The sequence below is a fragment of the Elephas maximus genome, chromosome 7 (genome assembly GCF_024166365.1).
Source record: "Elephas maximus indicus isolate mEleMax1 chromosome 7, mEleMax1 primary haplotype, whole genome shotgun sequence".
In the NCBI taxonomy this organism is placed as follows: Eukaryota; Metazoa; Chordata; class Mammalia; order Proboscidea; family Elephantidae; genus Elephas; species Elephas maximus.
The window spans coordinates 123,055,721-123,075,140 of NC_064825.1; the positions used below are offsets into that span (position 1 = coordinate 123,055,721).

General features: G+C 38.6%; 2 protein-coding genes across 7 annotated transcripts in view; both read right to left on the reverse strand.

The window, feature by feature from the left end:
- Nucleotides 1–19,420, reverse strand: part of LOC126080896 (membrane-spanning 4-domains subfamily A member 4A-like) — a 382,640-nt gene that overhangs the window by 61,485 nt on the left and 301,735 nt on the right. The gene's annotated exons all lie outside the window — the stretch shown is intronic.
- Nucleotides 1–19,420, reverse strand: part of LOC126080879 (uncharacterized) — a 137,333-nt gene that overhangs the window by 5,123 nt on the left and 112,790 nt on the right. For all 6 annotated transcript variants that reach the window (XM_049892074.1, XM_049892071.1, XM_049892077.1 and 3 more), the window contains 2 exons: nt 2,657–2,722; nt 514–657 (listed from right to left, as the gene is read on the reverse strand). In XM_049892074.1, the coding sequence (XP_049748031.1) occupies nt 514–657; nt 2,657–2,722 (210 nt within the window). The remainder of the gene's footprint in view (nt 1–513; nt 658–2,656; nt 2,723–19,420) is intronic.

Below are 19,420 nucleotides of genomic sequence, written 5' to 3' on the forward strand. Positions count from 1 at the left end.
GGGGATAGAAATGAGGAGTCATGCAAGAACACCTAGAGATGTTGGGAGGGACCCTGGGTTACTTATCACTTATTGGATAATGTTCAAAATAATTTTACTCTAGTTAGGGAACCAGGTAACCCCATAAGAAGCTCAGTCAAGAAGCTCTGGAGATATATAAGGACTGACATCTGAGCTCTATTTTTGGAGGGAATAACAGTACATGCTGATCATAATTGTAAAATTAAACAAGAAAATTATACAAAGAGCTCAGCACAATAACTGTGAGAAAGTAGATGGTCTGGAAATACCAGCTTTCTTTTGCCACTTTGCTAGATCACACGTACAGAATAAACAAGAAGATGTGTGGGATGTAGCCCTAATTCGTAATGAAAAGATTGCCCTATTTCTCACTTGCTTCAAAGTTCCCAAGATGATGTAGCAATTGAAGAATGCTGATTGTTACTTTTGCCAGGAGGAGGGCTCCTGTGACCTGCTTCGCTACAGTACTCCATGAAAAGAGGAAGCACTCACCATTAACATGAAGTAGTTCATGGCACATTTTTCTGGCATCGAACTTTGGTCACACAGAAAGTAGTAGAATGAAAAAAAAATCAAGCTCAGCACACTGATTACGATCCCTATGATAGCCACAATTGAGGTGATGGAATTCAGACGCTAGAAAGGAATAAAAATCTATTAAACAGTCCAACGACATCAGCAGATATGCCGCCATCCTTCACACTCTCTGCTTCTTTCCCAACACAGTCATCTTCTCCAGCAATAGTCTCCTGACTTGTCTCTCTCTCTCTTTCATCTCTCTCTCTATCTCTCTCTCTCTATCATCTCTCTCTCTATGTCATCTATATCTATATCATCTATGTAGATTAGATAGATATATAGATAGATAGATATATCTATATCTCTGTCTCCATCTGTATCATCTCTGTCTCTCTCTACATAAAAATATATATATATATATATATACATTATATATATATATATGGAAACCCTGGTGGCGTAGTGGTTAAGTGCTACAACTACTAATCAAAAGGTCAGCAGTTCAAGTCTGCCAGCCGCTCCTTGGAAATTCTATGGGGCAGTTCTACCCCGACCTATAGGGTCCTTATGAGTGGGACTCGACTTGACAGCAATCGGTTTGTTTTTTTGGTTATATATATATATATATATATAAAAAACCAAAACTCGTTAACCATACAGTGGATTCTTACTCATGGCAACCCTGTGGGTAATAGAATAGAACAGTTCTATAAGGTTTTTTGTTGTTGTTGAGAATATATACAGCAAATTATACACTAACTCAATACTTTCTATGTGTATAATTCAGTGACATTGAGTACATTCTTGTAGTCCTGCAACCATTCTCACCCTTCTTTTCTGAGTTTTTCCTCCCACTCTCTGCCCCCTAAGATTTCAATCTAATCTTTGAAGTTGCTGTTGTCACTTTGATCCCATAGAGATAGTTTTTCAAAGAGCATAATGCTCCAGGCAGACACTTTTTACTAGTTGTGCTAAACTATTGTGTGGTTTTAAGAAGACTTCATAGGGTTTTTCTACTTGAAATCTTTACAGAAGCAGATTGCCAGGCCTTTCCTTTGCGGCACAACTGGGTGGGTTTGAATGTCCACTTTTAGGCTAATAGTGAGGAGCAGATCATTTTGCACTTCCCAGAGATTTAACCTCTGGCAGAACACAAACATGATCTTGTCATTCCCAAACTTGTATCCTTTAGACGACTCCCCTAAGAATGTCATTAGAGGGGCTTACAATGCCCTTTATACTTTAGTTGGACATACACTGGGTCCACCTACTACCATGTCGTACTTCTGGTGCATGATCGCTGATCCTTCTCTAAATGCTGCTCACCTTTCATGCCTCTACACCTTCTGCATATTATTTCCCTCCCCTGGGGATTCCCTGCCATACATTCTCTTCTCGGGGGAAAGGGTATGAAGGCCTTTTATAAAAACTCAAATTGCTCAGGAAAGAGTGAGAGGTTGGGTGTGACTGCAGCAGTCGGTGCATTTCAATGGGTCTAACTGGATGAAAAGCCAGGGAGGCAGGTTTAGAAAGGCCATGGTGAACATGCTCCACAGGTTAGTATTTATCCTTTCAGCAAAGAAAATTCAAATATGGTCTTTTGGCAGGAAAAACACTGGATGACATCTGGGCATTCTGCCTTTTATTGGCTTTGTGAAAGACAGCGTGGCGTGGAAGTTATGTTTTAAAATTGCTTCTTCTTTAATAGCCTTAGTGGGAATTTTATTTTATTGTAATCTGAATCAAAATCCTTTTAGGATTCAATTTTATTATACATTCTAATCATTCAGTTAATAATATTATGTCACACCAGTACTCAGTGCCATTGTCATGGGCTGGGCCTCAAGTTGCAGGGATGTTTTGACTGCTTCTGTTTCACATTTCCCCTAAGGAATCCTCCGTATCTTCATAAAGATTCTCTCAGCAACTACCTCGCCAAAATATTCAGCTCCATGTCGGTAATTCTATTATTGGCCAATTGGCTGACGAGCTATTTTGAAAGACCTGTTTAACCAGTTCTATCTCACAATCTTTCCCACTTCTTTAAAAACAAACAAAATATGGGGCTATCATTAATCCTCTTTTGGTATAAAAAAAAAAAGGAAATATTTCTCACCAAATACGTGTTTGTATATCCTGCTGTTTTATCTTCTGCAATTAACCAGGCCCCTGAAACAATGAACTTGTAACAAAAAGAAAAATGAAGGTAAAATTTTAAGCGAATATTTGAAGTTATAATCCATCAAAACTTACCCCTAAATTAGACAGAAATGTTAAACCGACAAATTATCTTAGAAGAAACATAAAACTTTGTAAATAATCCCCACCTCCTCAAGAAAGAACAGAGAAATTCTATCGGAGGGATTTATAGAGAAATTTATCAAGCCTTTCAAACAATAGCTGGTAGTGATGATATTTAAACAGCTCCAGAAACACTGACATATAAAGAGAGCTCCCAAATTCCTCATATGAATTAACACTAATATCGCTACCAAATTTGAACAAGATATTTAAAAAAGAAAAAAAAGAAACTAAGATTAATCTCTTAAAATATCTATTAAAATTTGTAAATTATATTTACTAGCTCATTTGACTGCAACGATTGTATAACTATTTTCCTTTTGGAAAAAATTGCTAGAATCAAGTCAGCAGGTTCCCTGCCTTAGACTAGTCAACTCTTTGAGTTTTAAGATTTGCTTTGACACTCCGATTTCAAAAGTTTCAAAAAATTGTATTTTAGTATAAAAAATGAATAATGTAATAAAATAGTATGATAATTTACTTTAAAAAATGCCTAACATCAAGACATTTGTTGTTGTTTTTAGGTGCCTTCCTGTGGGTTCCTACTCACAGTGAACCTATTTACAACAGAAGGAAACGCTACCCGGTCCTGTGTTATCCTCACAATATTTGTTACACTTGAGCTCATTGTTGCAGCCACTGTGTTAATCCATCTCCTTGAGGGTCTTCCACTTTTTCGCTGACCCTCTATTCTACCAAGCATGATGTTCTTCTTCAGGGATTGATCCCTCCTGAAAACATGTCCAAAGTATTTGAGACAAAGTCTCATCATTCTTGCTTTTAAGGAATATTCTGGTTGTACGTCTTCCAAAACAGATTTATTCGTTCTTTTGGCAGTACCTGGTCTATTCAGTATTCTTCGCCAAAACCACAATTCAAAGGTGTGGGTTCTCTCTGGTCTTCCTTATTCACTGCTCAGCTTTTGCATGCGTATGGGGTGATTGAAAACACCATGGCTTGGTCAGGCCCGCCTTATTCTTCAAGGTGACATCTTCCCTTTTTAATAATTTAAGAGGTCTTTTGCTGCAGATTGGGCCAATGCAATACGTCTTTTGATTTCTTGACTGCTGCTTCCATGGGTGTTGATTGTGGATCTGAGAAAAAATGAAACCCTCGACAACTTCTATCTTTTCTCCGTTTATCATGATGTTGTTTACTGGTCCAGTTCTGAGGATTTTTGTTTTCTTTATTTTGAGGTGTAATCCATAATGAAGGCTCTGTTCTTTGATCGTCACCAGTAAGTGCTTCAAGTACTTTTGGTTTCAGCAAGCAAGGCTGTGTTATCTGCATAATGCAGGTTGTTAATGGAGTTCTCATGCTGAGTACTTCTCTATATAATCCTGCTTCTTGGTTTATTTGCTCAGCCTACAGACTGAATAGGCATGAGGAAAGGATACAATGCTGACACACACCTTTCCTGACTTTAAACCATGCAGTATTCCCTTGTTCTTTTTGAATGGCTGCCTCTTGTCTATGTACAAATTCCTCATGAGTACAATGAAGTGTTCTGGAATTCTCATTCTTTGCAATGTTATCCATAATTTCTTATGATCCACACAGTCAAATACATTTGCATAGTCAATAAAACACAGGTAACTTTCTTCTCTGCTTTCTGCCAGGATCTATCTGATACCAGCAACAATATCCCTTATTCCACATCCTCATCTGTATCCAGCTTGAATTTTTCTCGGTTTCCTGTTGATGTACTGCTGCAGCTGCTCTTGAAAGATCTTCAGAATATTTTATTTGTATGTAGTATTAATAATATTGTTACATATTTTCCACATTCTGTTGAATCACATTTCTTTGGGATGGGCACAAATATGGATCTCTTCCAGTCATGTAGCCCGGTAGCTGTCTCCCAATTTTCTTGGCATAGACAAGTGAACACTTTTTGTGCTGCATCCATTTGTTGAAACATTTCAGTTGGTATTCTGTCAATTCCTGGAGCCTTGTTTTCTGCCAATGCCTTCAGTGTAGTCTGGCCTCTTCCTTCAGTACTATCAGTTCTTCAGCATCTGCTACCCCCTAATATGGTTAGGCCAGTGCATTTCAGCTCACTAATGCCTAGGATATTGATGTTTATGTGTTCCATTTCATTTTGATAACTTCCAATTTTCCTAGATTCGTACTTTGTATGTTCCACGTTCTGATCATTAATGAATGTCTGCAGCTGTTTCTTCTGTATTTGAATCATGTTATACCAGCAAATGAAGGTCCCAAAGCCTTAACTCCATCCATGTCATTAAGGCCGGCTCTACTTTGAGAAGGCAGCTCTTCTCCAGTCATGTTTTGAGTGTCTTCAACCTGAGGGGCTCATCTTCTAGCACTATATCAGAGAATGTTCCTTTCCTATTTGTAAGATTTTCTCTGGCTAATTACTTTCAGAAGTAGACCACCAGTTCCTTAATCCTAGCCTGTCTTAGTCTAGAAGCTCAGCTTTAATCTGTCTGCCATGGGTGACCCTGCAGGTATTTAAATTCTGGTGGCATAGCTTCCATCGTCACAGCAACATTTAAACCTCCACAGTACGACAAACTGATAGACGCATGGGGGAATATCAAGACACAGAGATGATTAATGTAAACTAAACCACTTCTAGAAAAAAAAAGCAGAGAATTCTACATCACATTAAATGTAAAGAATCTGGTATTTCTTCAAATGTACAAGTATCTTTAAATATTGAAATAACATAATCTATACAATTAATAGAGTTAAGGAAAAAATTCACATCCTGATGCTATCCATATATGATGAAAATTCATTTAATACAGTTTAACATTTTTTCTTGGTAAAATATGATCTTCTATACCATAATGTAATATCTTAGCCCAAAAGTCTTCATCATGTTTAATATCACAACTCTAGTATCATATTATTAAATTTAAAATCAAGAAAGGATGGCTACTATTATGTAAACTAGATTGAGTATATTATCTTTACCAATACAATTATATTTTTAAAAATTGAAAAAAAGTTAGAATTAGTATTAATTTAGTATGAATATGTTATATTAGAAATATCCAAGAATATCAACTAGAAACTACTATAAAAATAAGAAAATTTAATAAAGCAGATGGGAATAATATTACAAACAGAAATTATATATACATATTTTAAATATGTGAGTAGATGTGTGTATATGAGTATGTTTGAGGATAGGACTGAATAAAAATACCTCATTTACCACAGGAAAAAAATTTTACAATAATCTGAAAGAAAAAACTTAAAAAGGAATGTGAAATATGTATACAAAACTTGAAGAAAACTTGATCAAATGGAGTAACACAGGGAAAATTTGATGTGATTCTGATAAAACACATATAGATGTACTGGGAAGCCCTGATGGCATAGTGGTTAAGAGCTTGGCTTCCAACGTAGAGGTCAGCAGTCTGAATCTACCAGCCACTCTTTGGAAACCTATGCAGCAGTTCTACTCTCCTATAGGGTCTCTATGAATCAGAATTAACTCGAGGGCCAAGGGTTTAGCTGTACCAGAGGCTAAAGAGATTTTTAAAAAAGTAACTTTTGATTGGTTCCTGGTATTGGTGTTTGTACTTTGTAAGGAGATTGCTAATGAACCTTCCTCCAATCCGGATGCCATATTCTTCTTCATATGCTCCAGCTTCTCAGATTATTTGCTCAGCATGCAGATTGAATAAGTGTGGTCTAAGGATATAACCCTGACACACACCTTTCCTGATTTTAAAACATGCAGTATCCCCCTGTTGTGTTCATTCGACTGTGTTTTGGTCTATGTACAGGTTCCTCATGCTCACAATTAAGTGTTCTGGAATTTACATTCTTTGTAATATTATGATAATTTGTTATGGTCCACACAGTTGAAAGTCTTTGCATAGCCAATGAAACACGAGGTAAACATCTTTCTGGCATTCTCTGCTCTCAGCCAAGATCCATCTGACGTCAGCAATGATACCCCTTGTTCCACGACCTCTTCTGAATCTGGCTTGAATTTCTCCCATTTCCTTGTTGATGTACTACTGCAAACTTTACAAATGATCTTCAGCAAAATTGTACTCGTTTGCGATATTAATGATGTTGTTCCATAATTTCCACATTCTGTTGGATCGCCTTTCTTTGGAATGGACACAAATATGAATTCCTTCCAGCTGGTTTTTCAGGTATTTGTCTTCCAAATTTCTTGGCATAGACTAGTAAGTGCTTGCTGTGTTGCATCTGTTCACTGAAATATCTATATTGCTCTTCTGTCAGTTCCTGAAGCCTAGTTTTTTGTCATTCCCTTCAGGGCACCTTGGACTTCTTCCTTCAATACCATCAGTTCCTGATCATATGCTATCTCCTGAAATGGTTGAACATCGACCAATTCTTTTTTGGTATAGTGGTTCTTTGTAGTCCTTCCATCTTCTTTTGATGCTTCCTGTGCCGTTCAATATTTTGTCCACAAAATCCTTCAATATTGCAACTCGAGGCTTGAACTTTCCCTTCAATTTGCTCGGTTTGAGAAATGCCAGGCATGTCCTTCCCTTTTGGTTTTCTAAGTCCAGGTGTTTGCATATTTCATTATAATACTTAACTTTGTTTTCTCAAGCCATCCCTTGAAATCTTCTGTTCAGCTTTCCTCATCATTTCTTCCATTTGCTTTAGTTACTCCATGTATAAGAGAAAGTTTCAGAATCTCTTCTGTCATCCATTTTGGTCTTTTCTTTCTTTCCTGTCTTTTTAATGGTCTTCTGTTTTTTCATGTATGATGTCTGTGGTGCAATGAATTAATTACTTAATATGGCCCTTCTAGACATAGTCTTTGTAACTCCCACCAAATGATTTTCTGGAACCAGGCTAATAAGGTATATGGAACACTAATGGGGGGATTGGCTAGTTATGCCATCCCATCAGGCTTAAAATGAGCCATCCCAAAGCCAGGAAGAGAGAATCTCACCACCACCAAGAAAGAAGAGCCCAGGAGTGGAGTGCGTCCTTTCGACCTGGGATCACTGTGCTGAGAAGATCCTGGAACCAGGAGGCTGAGAGAGAGATCGAGAGAGCAAGACATAACACTGAAGACTTCAATAAGTGGTGGCAGAGAAATGGTGGCAGGAGAGACTGGCAGGAGAAGGAGCTGTGAACTTCCCAGCCCACAGCACAAGAAAGTTGAGTGCCTTTGGGCAGAAGGCTTGCTGGCAGAGTAGGATGCCTCTGGGCACTGGTAGAGGTAGGTGTGCAGACCCACTGAGCTGGAGTTAAGTGCCTTTGGGAAGATGCTTACTTGAGGAGTGGATTGCCTCAGGGCACTTATCAGCAGAGGTAAAAGAATGTTAAAACACTCGCCTGAGCTGAGCAGTGGCCAAGTGGCCAGAGAGAGGCATTTCTGCAGGCATGGCTGAGAAGAGGCTGTCCCTGATGGACGAACTGTAACCTGAGCATTCTTGAACCTGAATCATAACCTGTTATTTCCCTAATATACCCCATTACTGTAAGAATTGTCTGTGAGCTCTCTGTAGCCATTGCAATGAATTATTGAACTCAGCAGAGAACTAGGCAGTTCTGTGGGACAAACGTTGGTGTCAAAATTGGTAAAGACGGCAGAGAGAGGAGGCATGTCTCACCTGCAACCCATAGAAGCAGCCTTGGGCTGTTGACTTTGATTCTCCTTCCCTTTCATGAAGTTAGAGGAGATCAGACCCTACTGCCCACCATTTTTGTAACGTCTTTGATGTCATCCCACAAGCTGTCTGGACTTTGATGGTTAGTGTACAATGTGTCAAATCTATTCTTGAGATGGTCTTTCGATTCAGGTGGGATATACTTAAGTTCATACTTTCACTCTCATGGGCTTGCATTTTAATTTTCTTTACCTTCTACTTGAACTTGCATATGAGCAATCAATGGTCTTTTACATATTTGGCCCATGGCCTTGTTCTGAATGATGATATTGAGATTTTCTATCAAATTTTTCCAGAAATGTAGTCAATTTGATTTCTGTGGTATCCAACCTGTGAGGTCCACCTGTATAGTTGCTGTTTATGTTGTTGAAGAAAAGTATTTCCAATTAACAGGTAGTAAGATCCCTGATGGAGCAGTGGTTAAGAACTACAGCTGCTAACCAAAAGGTCAACAGTCTGAATCCACCAGCTGCTCCTTGGAAACCCTCTGAGGCAGTTCTACTTCATCCTATCAGGTCAGTATGAGTCAGAATTGACTCAGTGGCAACCTGTTTGTTGGTTTTCTTTCTTTCTTTTTTTTTTTGGTCTTGCAAAATTCTGTCTTGTGATCTCCAGCATCATTTCTATCAACAAGGCCATATTTTCCAGCTTATGATCCTCCTTCTTTGTTTCCAACTTTCACATTCTAATCAGCAGTAATTATCACTGCAATGTGGTTGGTGAGTAAATCTGAAAAATAGTTACATTAATGGGTCTTCCTTGAAGACATATGGATATATCCTAACACTGACAGCATCTTATTTCAGAAGAGATCTTGAAGTGTTATTTTTGATGATGACTGCGATGGCATTTCTCTTGAATTTGTTATTCCTGGCATAGTAGACCATATGATTGTCTGATTCACAATGGCCAATACCAGTCCATTTCAGCTCATTTATGCCTAGGATATCAATCTTTTTGCATTCCATTTCATTGTTGATGACTTTCAATTTTCCTAGATTCATACTTTGTACATCCTGTTCCAAATATTAATGAATGTTTGCAGATGTTTCTTCTCATTTTGAGTCATGTCATATCAGCAAATGAAGGTCCCAAAACTTGACTCCACCCACTTCATTAAAGTCTACTTCACTTTGAGGAGGCAGCTCTTCCCCAGTCATATTTTGTGTGCCTTCCAACATGAGGTGCTCATCTTTCGGCGCTATATCAGACAAATTCTGCTGCTCTTTATAAGGTTTTCACTGACCAATTTTTTATTTTTTTTTTAGAAGTAGACCACCAGGTACTTCTTCCTAGCCTGTCTTAGAAGCTAGCTGAAATCTGTTCCACCATGGGTGACAGTGTTGGTATTTCAAATACTAGTGTCATAGCTTCCAGCATCATAGCAACACACAGGCCACCACAGTACAACAAACTGACAGAGTGGTACTGGAATCATAGTAAGAATTTAAAGATAGCTATTACTGGCATTGGAACCCTGGTTGCACAGTGGTTAAGCATTTGTGTCTGGTTAGGTTAGCAGTTCAAGTTTACTAGCCACTCTTTGGAAACCCTATGCAGCCTATCCTATAGGGTCACTTTGAGTCGGAATCACCTTGAAGGCAATGGGTTTGATTTTTGGTTTTGGTACTATTCACATTAATTTTATTAGATATATAAAGCATTTCCAGACATAAGATACCATTTGCTATACTTCAAACTTTGAACCTCTGTGTAAATAGGCAACGGGAGCATAAAATCAGTTCTAACCTATCTCTTCTCAACTTTGTAGATGTAAATAAATGGAAGCCCCTGAATGCCTAAATCAGGTCCCTGATTTTAACAGAAATATTGCCATAAAGTTTTCCCCTATTGTTAGTGAATGAAACTTGATCACTTCTTAAATTTTTATTTTCTGTTTTTAAATTTAATCATAGTTATTGTTATTAAACTTATAAAACAATATTTATCTAATAGTCCTGTTTGCTAACCTAAACCATTTACTAAGACTTGGTAGTCATTGGGCCAGACACTATAAATTGCCTGCATAACAACTACCTCCCTTTCTCTTCCCTACTAACAAAATCATCATTTTGTTTAGTGTCCCATGAGTTTCAGGTAGAATGAACCCTCCCCTATCACAGTGGTGAATCTTGATGAGTCCAAACCAATAATGGCAAGTTTATCCCACTGCCCATAGTTGTTTTGGGAATTTGCATATAAAACAATTCTGAACACTGAGCGATGACAAGAAGTCTGATATGGGGCTACCGGCCAACATGGAGCTATAGATGGAAGCACCACACTGTCCCTCCACAGCAAAAACCTGAAAAACTAAGTAAAACAGAGACAAATGTTGATCCTTGAACCCTAAGGGTCAAATGAAGTGATAAAGAACTCAGCCAAGCACCAAATGGAATAAGAAATTGACAGAGAAAACAGAGCGAGGAGAGATATGTTTGGAAGTCCCCTATCAGCTAACACAGCTTGGATTCGCCATCTTGGAATTCTGTCGGAGATTGGCTGACAGGGCGAAGAGGAAAGCAGCTTCACAGAGCTTCCATTGGGAGACGGAACGCCTGGTAACCGGCGATATACGCTCCCCACCACCATCCTTCTCCTCCCTCCTTGACCTACCCCACTTCATAGCTGGCTGCGGTCACTAGGCTGGCCAAGAAGTGCCAGGTCCATGCTGCTTGGATTCACCCCGCTCAGATTGGAGACTGGAGGATAGGGAATACGGGAAAGCAGCTTACAGGAGATCACAGCAGGAGACAGAGCACCTGGTAAACAGCAATATATGCTTTCCCACACCCTTGGCCTTCCCTCCCGTACTGCTTATCCACCTCTGCCTCCTGCTGGCTACAGTCTTTTGGACAAGAGGCCCCGGCTTTGGCCCCTTGCCTCTTGGATTCACAGCGCCCACACTGGCTGGCTGCTACAATGCCATTTGTTTGTTGCTGCTGTTGCTTTTTTCAACTTCTTTTGGTTTCTTCCATGCCGCTCAGCACCACCCCCTCCTTTCTCTGGAACATGTGGCTCCCTGTGCCATCTTTGATACTTCTTAAAAAGCTGGGAAGCACTGCTCGATGGGAGAACAGCTTCCCCTACCTGCTGCCACACCGGTGGTATCCCCTGGCCTTTTTTTCTTTTCTTTGTTTTGTTTGATTCTTTTTCTTTTTGAGGCTTGGGGCCTGGGAGCCCATTCTAGCTGGATTGTACTGTGTGACTTGGGAGCCATTTCACCAGTCTGCACAGCTGCACTGTTGGGATCCCTGAGGGAATTTCTTTTTCTTTTCTTTTTGCCTTTCTTTATTTCTCAGTTTTTCATCTCTCTACACTTACCTTCTTTTCCTGTCTCCTGAATCTCTGGCACTGTGTAACACCCTAATCCTTCTAGCAAGGCCCTACTGCGCAGCCTGGGAACCACTTTCCCAGTTTTCTAAGCCTCACCGGTGGGATCCTTGGAGACTTTTCTTTTCCAATTTTTATTTACTTATTTCTTTATTTTTTTCCCTTACTCTTTTTTTTTCCCATTTTGTTTTCCTCCATTTCTCACTTTCTCATCTCCCCACTCCAACGACAAGCTCCCTTAGCAATTTTTTTGTTTGTTTTTGGCTCCTGATCCTCTCTCCTGTCTCTCCTCTCTCCCATACCCATCTTAGCTCTATACATCAAAACCGACCCCCTCCTACCTGCCTAGCTGCACTGTGCACTGAACATCACACCCCTGACATACATAAAACCTTGAAAGAAAAACATTGCCAACCAAGAATAATATATCCTGCAAAACTCTTGTTCAGATATGATGGTGACATTAAGACATTTCCAGGTACACAGAAATTAAGGGTATATATAAAAACCAAATCAAACTTACAAGAATTATTAATGGGGGTACTCTGGTCTCAGAACAAACAATATCAGACCACAGCCTGAATCTGCAATGCAAGATTGCACCAGGCAGATACCAACATAGGAAATGAACTCTCAAGGACTATCCAAAACCAAAAGAATTACAACAGGGAACCAGAGAGGTTAATCTGTAAACGACAACAATGTCAGGACAATAAAGAGTGAATAAATGGTTTAGGTATTGAACTTTCTAACAGAGAGGAAGACAAAGCGATACCAAGTAAAAATAGATTGGTTCAAATCTAGGAATATAAGGGTAAATTTCAAAGTAACCACAAAGAAAGTTAACAAACCTACTCATCAAAATAAAGAAGAAAAACAAAAAGTCTCAGTAAAAACAAAATCTACAAAAACAAAAGAAATGAAAAAAAATCCACAAACAAAATGAATTCAGCACAGGAGTATAAGAGGAAAAAATAAAACAACAACACCACACAGAAACACACACACACACAAACTTTACAAAATGACAGCAATAAACTCACATCTATCAATAATTATGCTGAATGTGAATGGCCTAAATCCACCCATAAAGAGACACAGAGTGACAGAATGGATGAAAAAACAGGATCCATCAATATGCTGCCTTCAAGAAATACACCTTAGAAAAAAAGATATGAATTTATTAAAAATCAAAAGATGGAAAAAATATATCAAGCAAACAACTACCAAAAAACAGCAAGAGTGGCAATACTAATCTCAGATAAAACGGACTTTAAAATAAAATCCACCATAAAAGAAAAAGGGTACTACATAGTGATTGAAGGGACAATTCTTCATGAAGACTTAACCACAATAAACATCTACACACCCAATGACAAGGCTCCAAAATACATTAAAAAAAAAAAAAAAAAAACTCTAAGAGTATTGAAAAGAGAAATTCACAGTTCCACAACAATAGTAGGACAATTGAACACATCGCTCTCGGTAAAGGACAGAATATCTAAAAAGAAACTCAACAAAGATACAGAAGAGCTAAAGGGCGCAATCAGCCAACCTGACCTCACAGACATATATAGAACACTCCACCCAACAGCTGTAAAGTACACATTTTTTTCCAATGCACATGGAACATTCTCAAGAATAGACCACATCTTAGGCCACAGAGCAACCCTCAACGAAATCCAAAACATTGAAATAATACAAAGTATCCTCTCAGAACACAACGCCATCAAGGTAGAAATTAACAACAGGAAGAACAATGAAAAAAAAAACAAAACTGATTACAAGAAACTGAATAACACGCTGGTTAAAAACCACTGGGTAATAGAAGAAATCAGGGATGGAGTCAAAAAATTCCTAGAATCAAATGAGAATGAAAACACATCATACTAAAACCTTTGGGACACAGCAAAGGCAGTGCTTATAGGTCAATTTATAGCAAGAGAAGCAAACATCAAAAAAGAAGAAAGGAACAAAATCAAAACACTAGCTATACAATTCAAACAAATAGAAAGAGAAGAGCAAAAAAAAAAAAAAAAAGCCCACAGCCAACAGAAGAAAGGAAATAATAAAGATCAGAGCAGAAATAAATGAAATAGAGAATAGAAAAACAATAGAAAGAATCAACAAAACCAAAAATTGGTCCTTTGAAAGGCCCAACAAAATAAACCACTGGCCAAACTGATAAAAGAAAAATAGGAGAGGATGCAAATAACCCAAACAAAAAATGAAATGGGGGACATTACAACAGACCCAACTGAAATAAAAAGGATCATAACACAGTATTATGAAAAACTACAACCTGACAAATTTGAAAACCTAGAGGGAATGAACAAATCTCTAGAAACACACTACCTAGCCAAACTAACACAAAATGGTGTTGAAAATCTGAACAGACCCATGACAAGAGATTGAAAAGGTAATTCAAAAAAAAAAAAAAAACTCCCAACAAAAAAGAGCTCTGGCCCAGATGGCTTCACTGGAGTATTCTACCAAACATTTAGAGAAGAGATTACACCAGTACTACTCAAACTATTTCAGGACATAGAAAGAGACATACTTCCGAATTTATTCTATGAAGCCAGCATAACTCTGATACCAAAACCAGGCAAAGACACCACAAAAAAGAAAATTACAGATGAATATCTCTCATGAATATAGATGCAAAAATTGTCAACAAAATTCTAGTCAATAGAATTCAGCATCATATCAAAAAAATAACACAACATGACCAACTAGGATTCATACCAGGTATGCAAGAATGGTTCAACATTAGAAAATCAGTCAATGTAACCCACTATACAAATAAAAGAATCAAATGATCCTCTCAATTGATGCAGAAAAGGCATTTAACAAAGTCCAACACCCATTCCTGATAAAAACTCTCAATGAAATAGTCATAGAAGGACAATTTCTCAACATAATAAAGGGCACCTTATGCAAAACCAAAAGCCAACATCATTCCTAATGGAGATAGGCTGAAAACATTCCACTTGAGAACAAGAAGACAAGGATGCCCTTTATCACCGTTCCTATTTAACATTGTGTTGGACATCCTAGCTAGAGCAACGAGGTAAGAGACAGAAATAAAGGACATACAAATCGGTAATGAAGAAGTTACACTGTTCCTATTCGTGGATGATATGATACTAAGAAAACCCAAAAGATTCCACGAGAAAACTACTGAAACTAATAGAAAGATTTAGCAGATTAGCATGATATAAGATAAACATACAAAAATCAGTTGGATTCCTATACACCAATAAACAGAACAATGAAAAGGAAATCAGGAAAACAATACCATTTATAATAGCCCCTCAAAAAATAAAATACTTAGGAATAAATCTAACCAGGGATGTAAAAGACCTATACAAAGAAAACTATAAAACAATACTGCAAGAAACCAAAAGCAATCTACATACATGGAAAAACATACCATGGTCATGGATAGGTAGACTCAACATTGTGAAAATGACAATTCTACCCAAAGTGATTTACATATACCATGTAATCCAGATCCAATGCCAACAACATTCTTTTAAGAGCTGGAAAAACTAGTCATTAACTTTATATGGAAAAGGAAGAAGCTTGAATAAGTAAAGAACTATTAGAGAAGAAAAATAGGAGGCCTCACACTCCCTGACCTGAGAGCATAGTATACAGCTATGGTAGTCAAAACAGCTTGATACTGGTACAATAACAGACACATTGACCTATGGAAGAGAATTGAGAACCCAGAGGTAAATCCATCCACCTACGGTCACCTGATCTTTGACAAGGGTCAAAAGTCCATCAAATAGGGAAAATACAGTCTTTTTAACACATGGTGCTGGCAAAACTGGATGTCCATCTACCTCACTTCATATACAAAAACTAATTCAAAACGGATCAAAGACCTAAATACAAAAACAAAATCTATAAATTTCATAGAAGAAAAAACAGGATAAATGCTAGAAGCCGTAACACACCACATTGTTGTTGTTAGGTGCCATCAAGTCGTTTCCAACTCGTAGCGACCTTATGCACAACAGAACGAAATGCGGCCCGGTCCTGAGCCATCCTTACAATCGTTTTTATGCTTGAGCAGCCACTGTGTCAATCCACCTTGTTGAGGGTCTGCCTCTTTTCCACTGACCCTGTACTTTGCCAAGCATGATGACCTTCTCCAGGGACTGATCTCTCTTGACAAAATGTCCAAAGTATGTAAGACAGTATCACCATCCTTGCTTCTAAAAGCATTCTGGTTGTACTTCTTCTAAGACAGGTTTGTTCTTTTGGCAGTCCATGATATAGTCAATATTCTTTGCCAACACAACAATTCAAAGGCGTCAACTATTCTCTGGTCTTCCTTATTCAGCTTTCACATGCATATGATGTTGTTGTTGGGTGCCTTCGAGTCAGTTCCAACTCATAGCAAACCCATGCACAAGAGAACAAAACACTGCCCGGTCCTGTACCGTCCTTATAATCGTTGTTATACTTGAACCCATTGTTGCAGCCACTGTGTCAATCCACCTTATTGAGGGTCTTCCTCTTTTCTGCTGGCCCTGTACTTTGCCAAGCATGAGGTCCTTCTGCAGATACTAATCCCTCCTGACAACAGGTCCAAAGCATGTAAGACGCCGTCTCGCCATCCTTGCTTCTAAAGAGCATTCTGGTTGTACTTCTTTCAAGACAGATTTATTCGTTCTTCTGGCAGTCCATGGTATATCCAATATTCAATATTCTTCGCCAACATCACAATTCAAAGGCATATGATACAACTGAAAATACCATGGCTTTGGTCGGGCGTACTTCAGTCTTCATGATGGCATCTTTGCTCTTCAACACTTTAAAGAGGCCCTTTGCAGCAGATTTACCCAATGCAATGCGTCTTTTGATTTCTTGACTGCTGCTTCCATGGCTGTTGATTGTGGATCTAAGTAAAATGAAATCCTTGACAACTTCTATCTTTTCTCAATTTATCATGATGTTGCTCATTGGTCCAGGTGTGACAATTTTTGTTTTCTTTATGTTGAGGTGCAATCCATACTGAAGGCTATGGTCTTTGATCTTCATTAGTAAGTGCTTCAAGTCCTCTTCACTTTCAGCAAGTAAGGTTGTGTCATCTGCATAACGCGGGTTGTTAATGAGCCTTCCTCCAATTCTGATGTCCCATTCTCCTTTATATAGTCCAGCTTCTTGGACTGTTTGCTCAGCATACAGATTGAATAGGTATGGTGAAAGAATATGACCCTGACATACATCTTTCCTAACTTTAAACTAATCAATATCCCCTTGTTCTGTCTGAAAAACTGCCTCTTGATCTATGTATAGGTTCCTCATGAGCACAATTAAGCTTTCTGGAATTCCCATTCTTCACAATATTATCCATAATTTGTTATGATCCATACAGTCGAATCCCTTTGCATAGTCAATAAAACACAGGTAAACATACACGACATTAACAGGATACAATCATAACCAACAACACACAAACTCTAGAAGATAAGCTAGATAACTGAGATCTTCTAAAAATTAAACACATGCTCATCAAAAGGCTTCACCAAAAAAGTAAAGAGAACCTACAGACCAGGAAAAAAATTTTGGCTATTACAAATCAGACAAAGGTCTGGTCTCTAAAACCCATAAGAAAATCCAACACCTCTACAACAAAAAGACAAATAATCCAATTAAAAAATAGGCAAAGAAAATGAATAGAAATTTCACAAACAAGACATTCAAGCCGCCAACAGACACATGAGGAAATGCTCCCAATCTTTACCCATTAGAAAAATGGAAATTAAAACTACAATGAGCTACCATCTCACCCCACCCAGCATTACTGGCAGGAATCAAAAAAAAAAACAGGAAATATGTTGGAGAGGCCAAAGGGAGATTGGAACTCTTATGCACTTCTGGTGGGAAAGCAAAATGACACAACCATTTTGGAAAATGATCTGGTATTTCCTTGAAAAGGTAGAAATAGAAATACCATATGATCCAGCAACCCCACTTGTAGGAATATATCCTAGAGAAATAAGAGTCGTCACACGAATAGACATATGCACACCCGTGTTCATTGCAGCATTGCTCATAATAGCAAAAAGTTGGAAACAACCTAGATGCCCATGACACATGAACAGACAAACAACTATGGTACATGCACACAGTGGAATTTTACACAACAGTAAAGAACAATGATGAATCAGGGAAGCATCCCATGGATGAATCTGGAGGGCATTATGCTGAGTGAAAAAAATCAATCACAAAAAGACAAACATTTTATGAGACCACTAATGTAAAAAGTCTTGAAAAGGTTTACGCACAAAAAGAAACAACCCTTGATAGCTACAAGGGAGGTGAAGGATGAGGATGTAAAAGCAATTAACAGACAATAGACAAGTGGTAACTTTGGTGAAGGGTAAGACAGTACACAATATTCGGGAAGCTGGAAAAACTTGTAGAAGGTGAGGTCATGGAAGCTCCATAGACACATCCAAACTTCCTAAGGAACCAAATTGCTGGGCTAAGGCCTGTGGGGACCATAGTCTCAAGGAACATCTAGCTCAATTGGCATAACACAGTTATGTAGAAAATCTTCTACATTCTACTTTGGTGTGTAGCATCTGGAGTCTTAAAAGCCTGTGAGCGGGGATCTAAGATACAACACTGGTCTCACCCCTTCGTGAGCAAGGGAGGATGAAGAAACTAAAGATACAAAGGAAAGATTAGTCCAAAAGACTAATAGACCACATCTACCACAGCCTCCGCAACTCTAAGTCCAGTACAACTACATGGTGCTCGGCTACCACCACCGACTGCTCTAACAGGGATCACAATAAAGGTTCCCAGACAGAGCTGGAAGAAAACGTATACAAAAATTCTAACTCCCCAAACAGTCCAGACTAACTGGCTTGACAGAGACTGGAGTAACCCTGAGAGCATGAACCCCAGACACTCTTTTAGCTCAGTAATGAAGTCATTTGGGGGTTCACCCTTCAGCCAAAGATTAGACAGGCCCACAAAACAAAACAAGACTAAAGTGGCACACTAGCCCAGCAGCAAGGAATGGAAGGCAAGAAGGATCAGGAAAGCCAGTAATAGGGAATCCAAGGTTGAGACGGAAGAGTGTTGACATGTCATGGTGTTGTTAACTAATGTCATAAAGCAATATGTGCACTAACAATTTAATGCGAAACTAGTTTGTTCTGTAAAGCTTCATCTACAAAAACTAACCAAACCAAACTCTCTGCCGTTGAGTCAATTTCGACTTATGGTGACCCTATAGGGCAGAGTAGAACTGCCCCATAGAGTTTCCAAGGAGTGCCTGGTGGATTTGAACTGCTGACCTTTTGGTTAGCAGCTGTAGCACTTAAGCACTATGCCACCAGGGTTTCCCTCGTCAACAGTACAATATAAATAAATAAATAAATAAAGAGAAGCACAGAGTAAGAGACATCAGTAGTGCTGAGGTTGGGGCAGTGGGGTGTTACAGTACTAACTGTGGTTGTTAGGACAGGCCTCAATGAGAAGTGAGATTTAAGCAAAGACTTAAAGGAAGTAAAAATTGTTAGACTACACCTATGCCCTAGGGCATCCTCACTTGTGAAGGGAGATATATG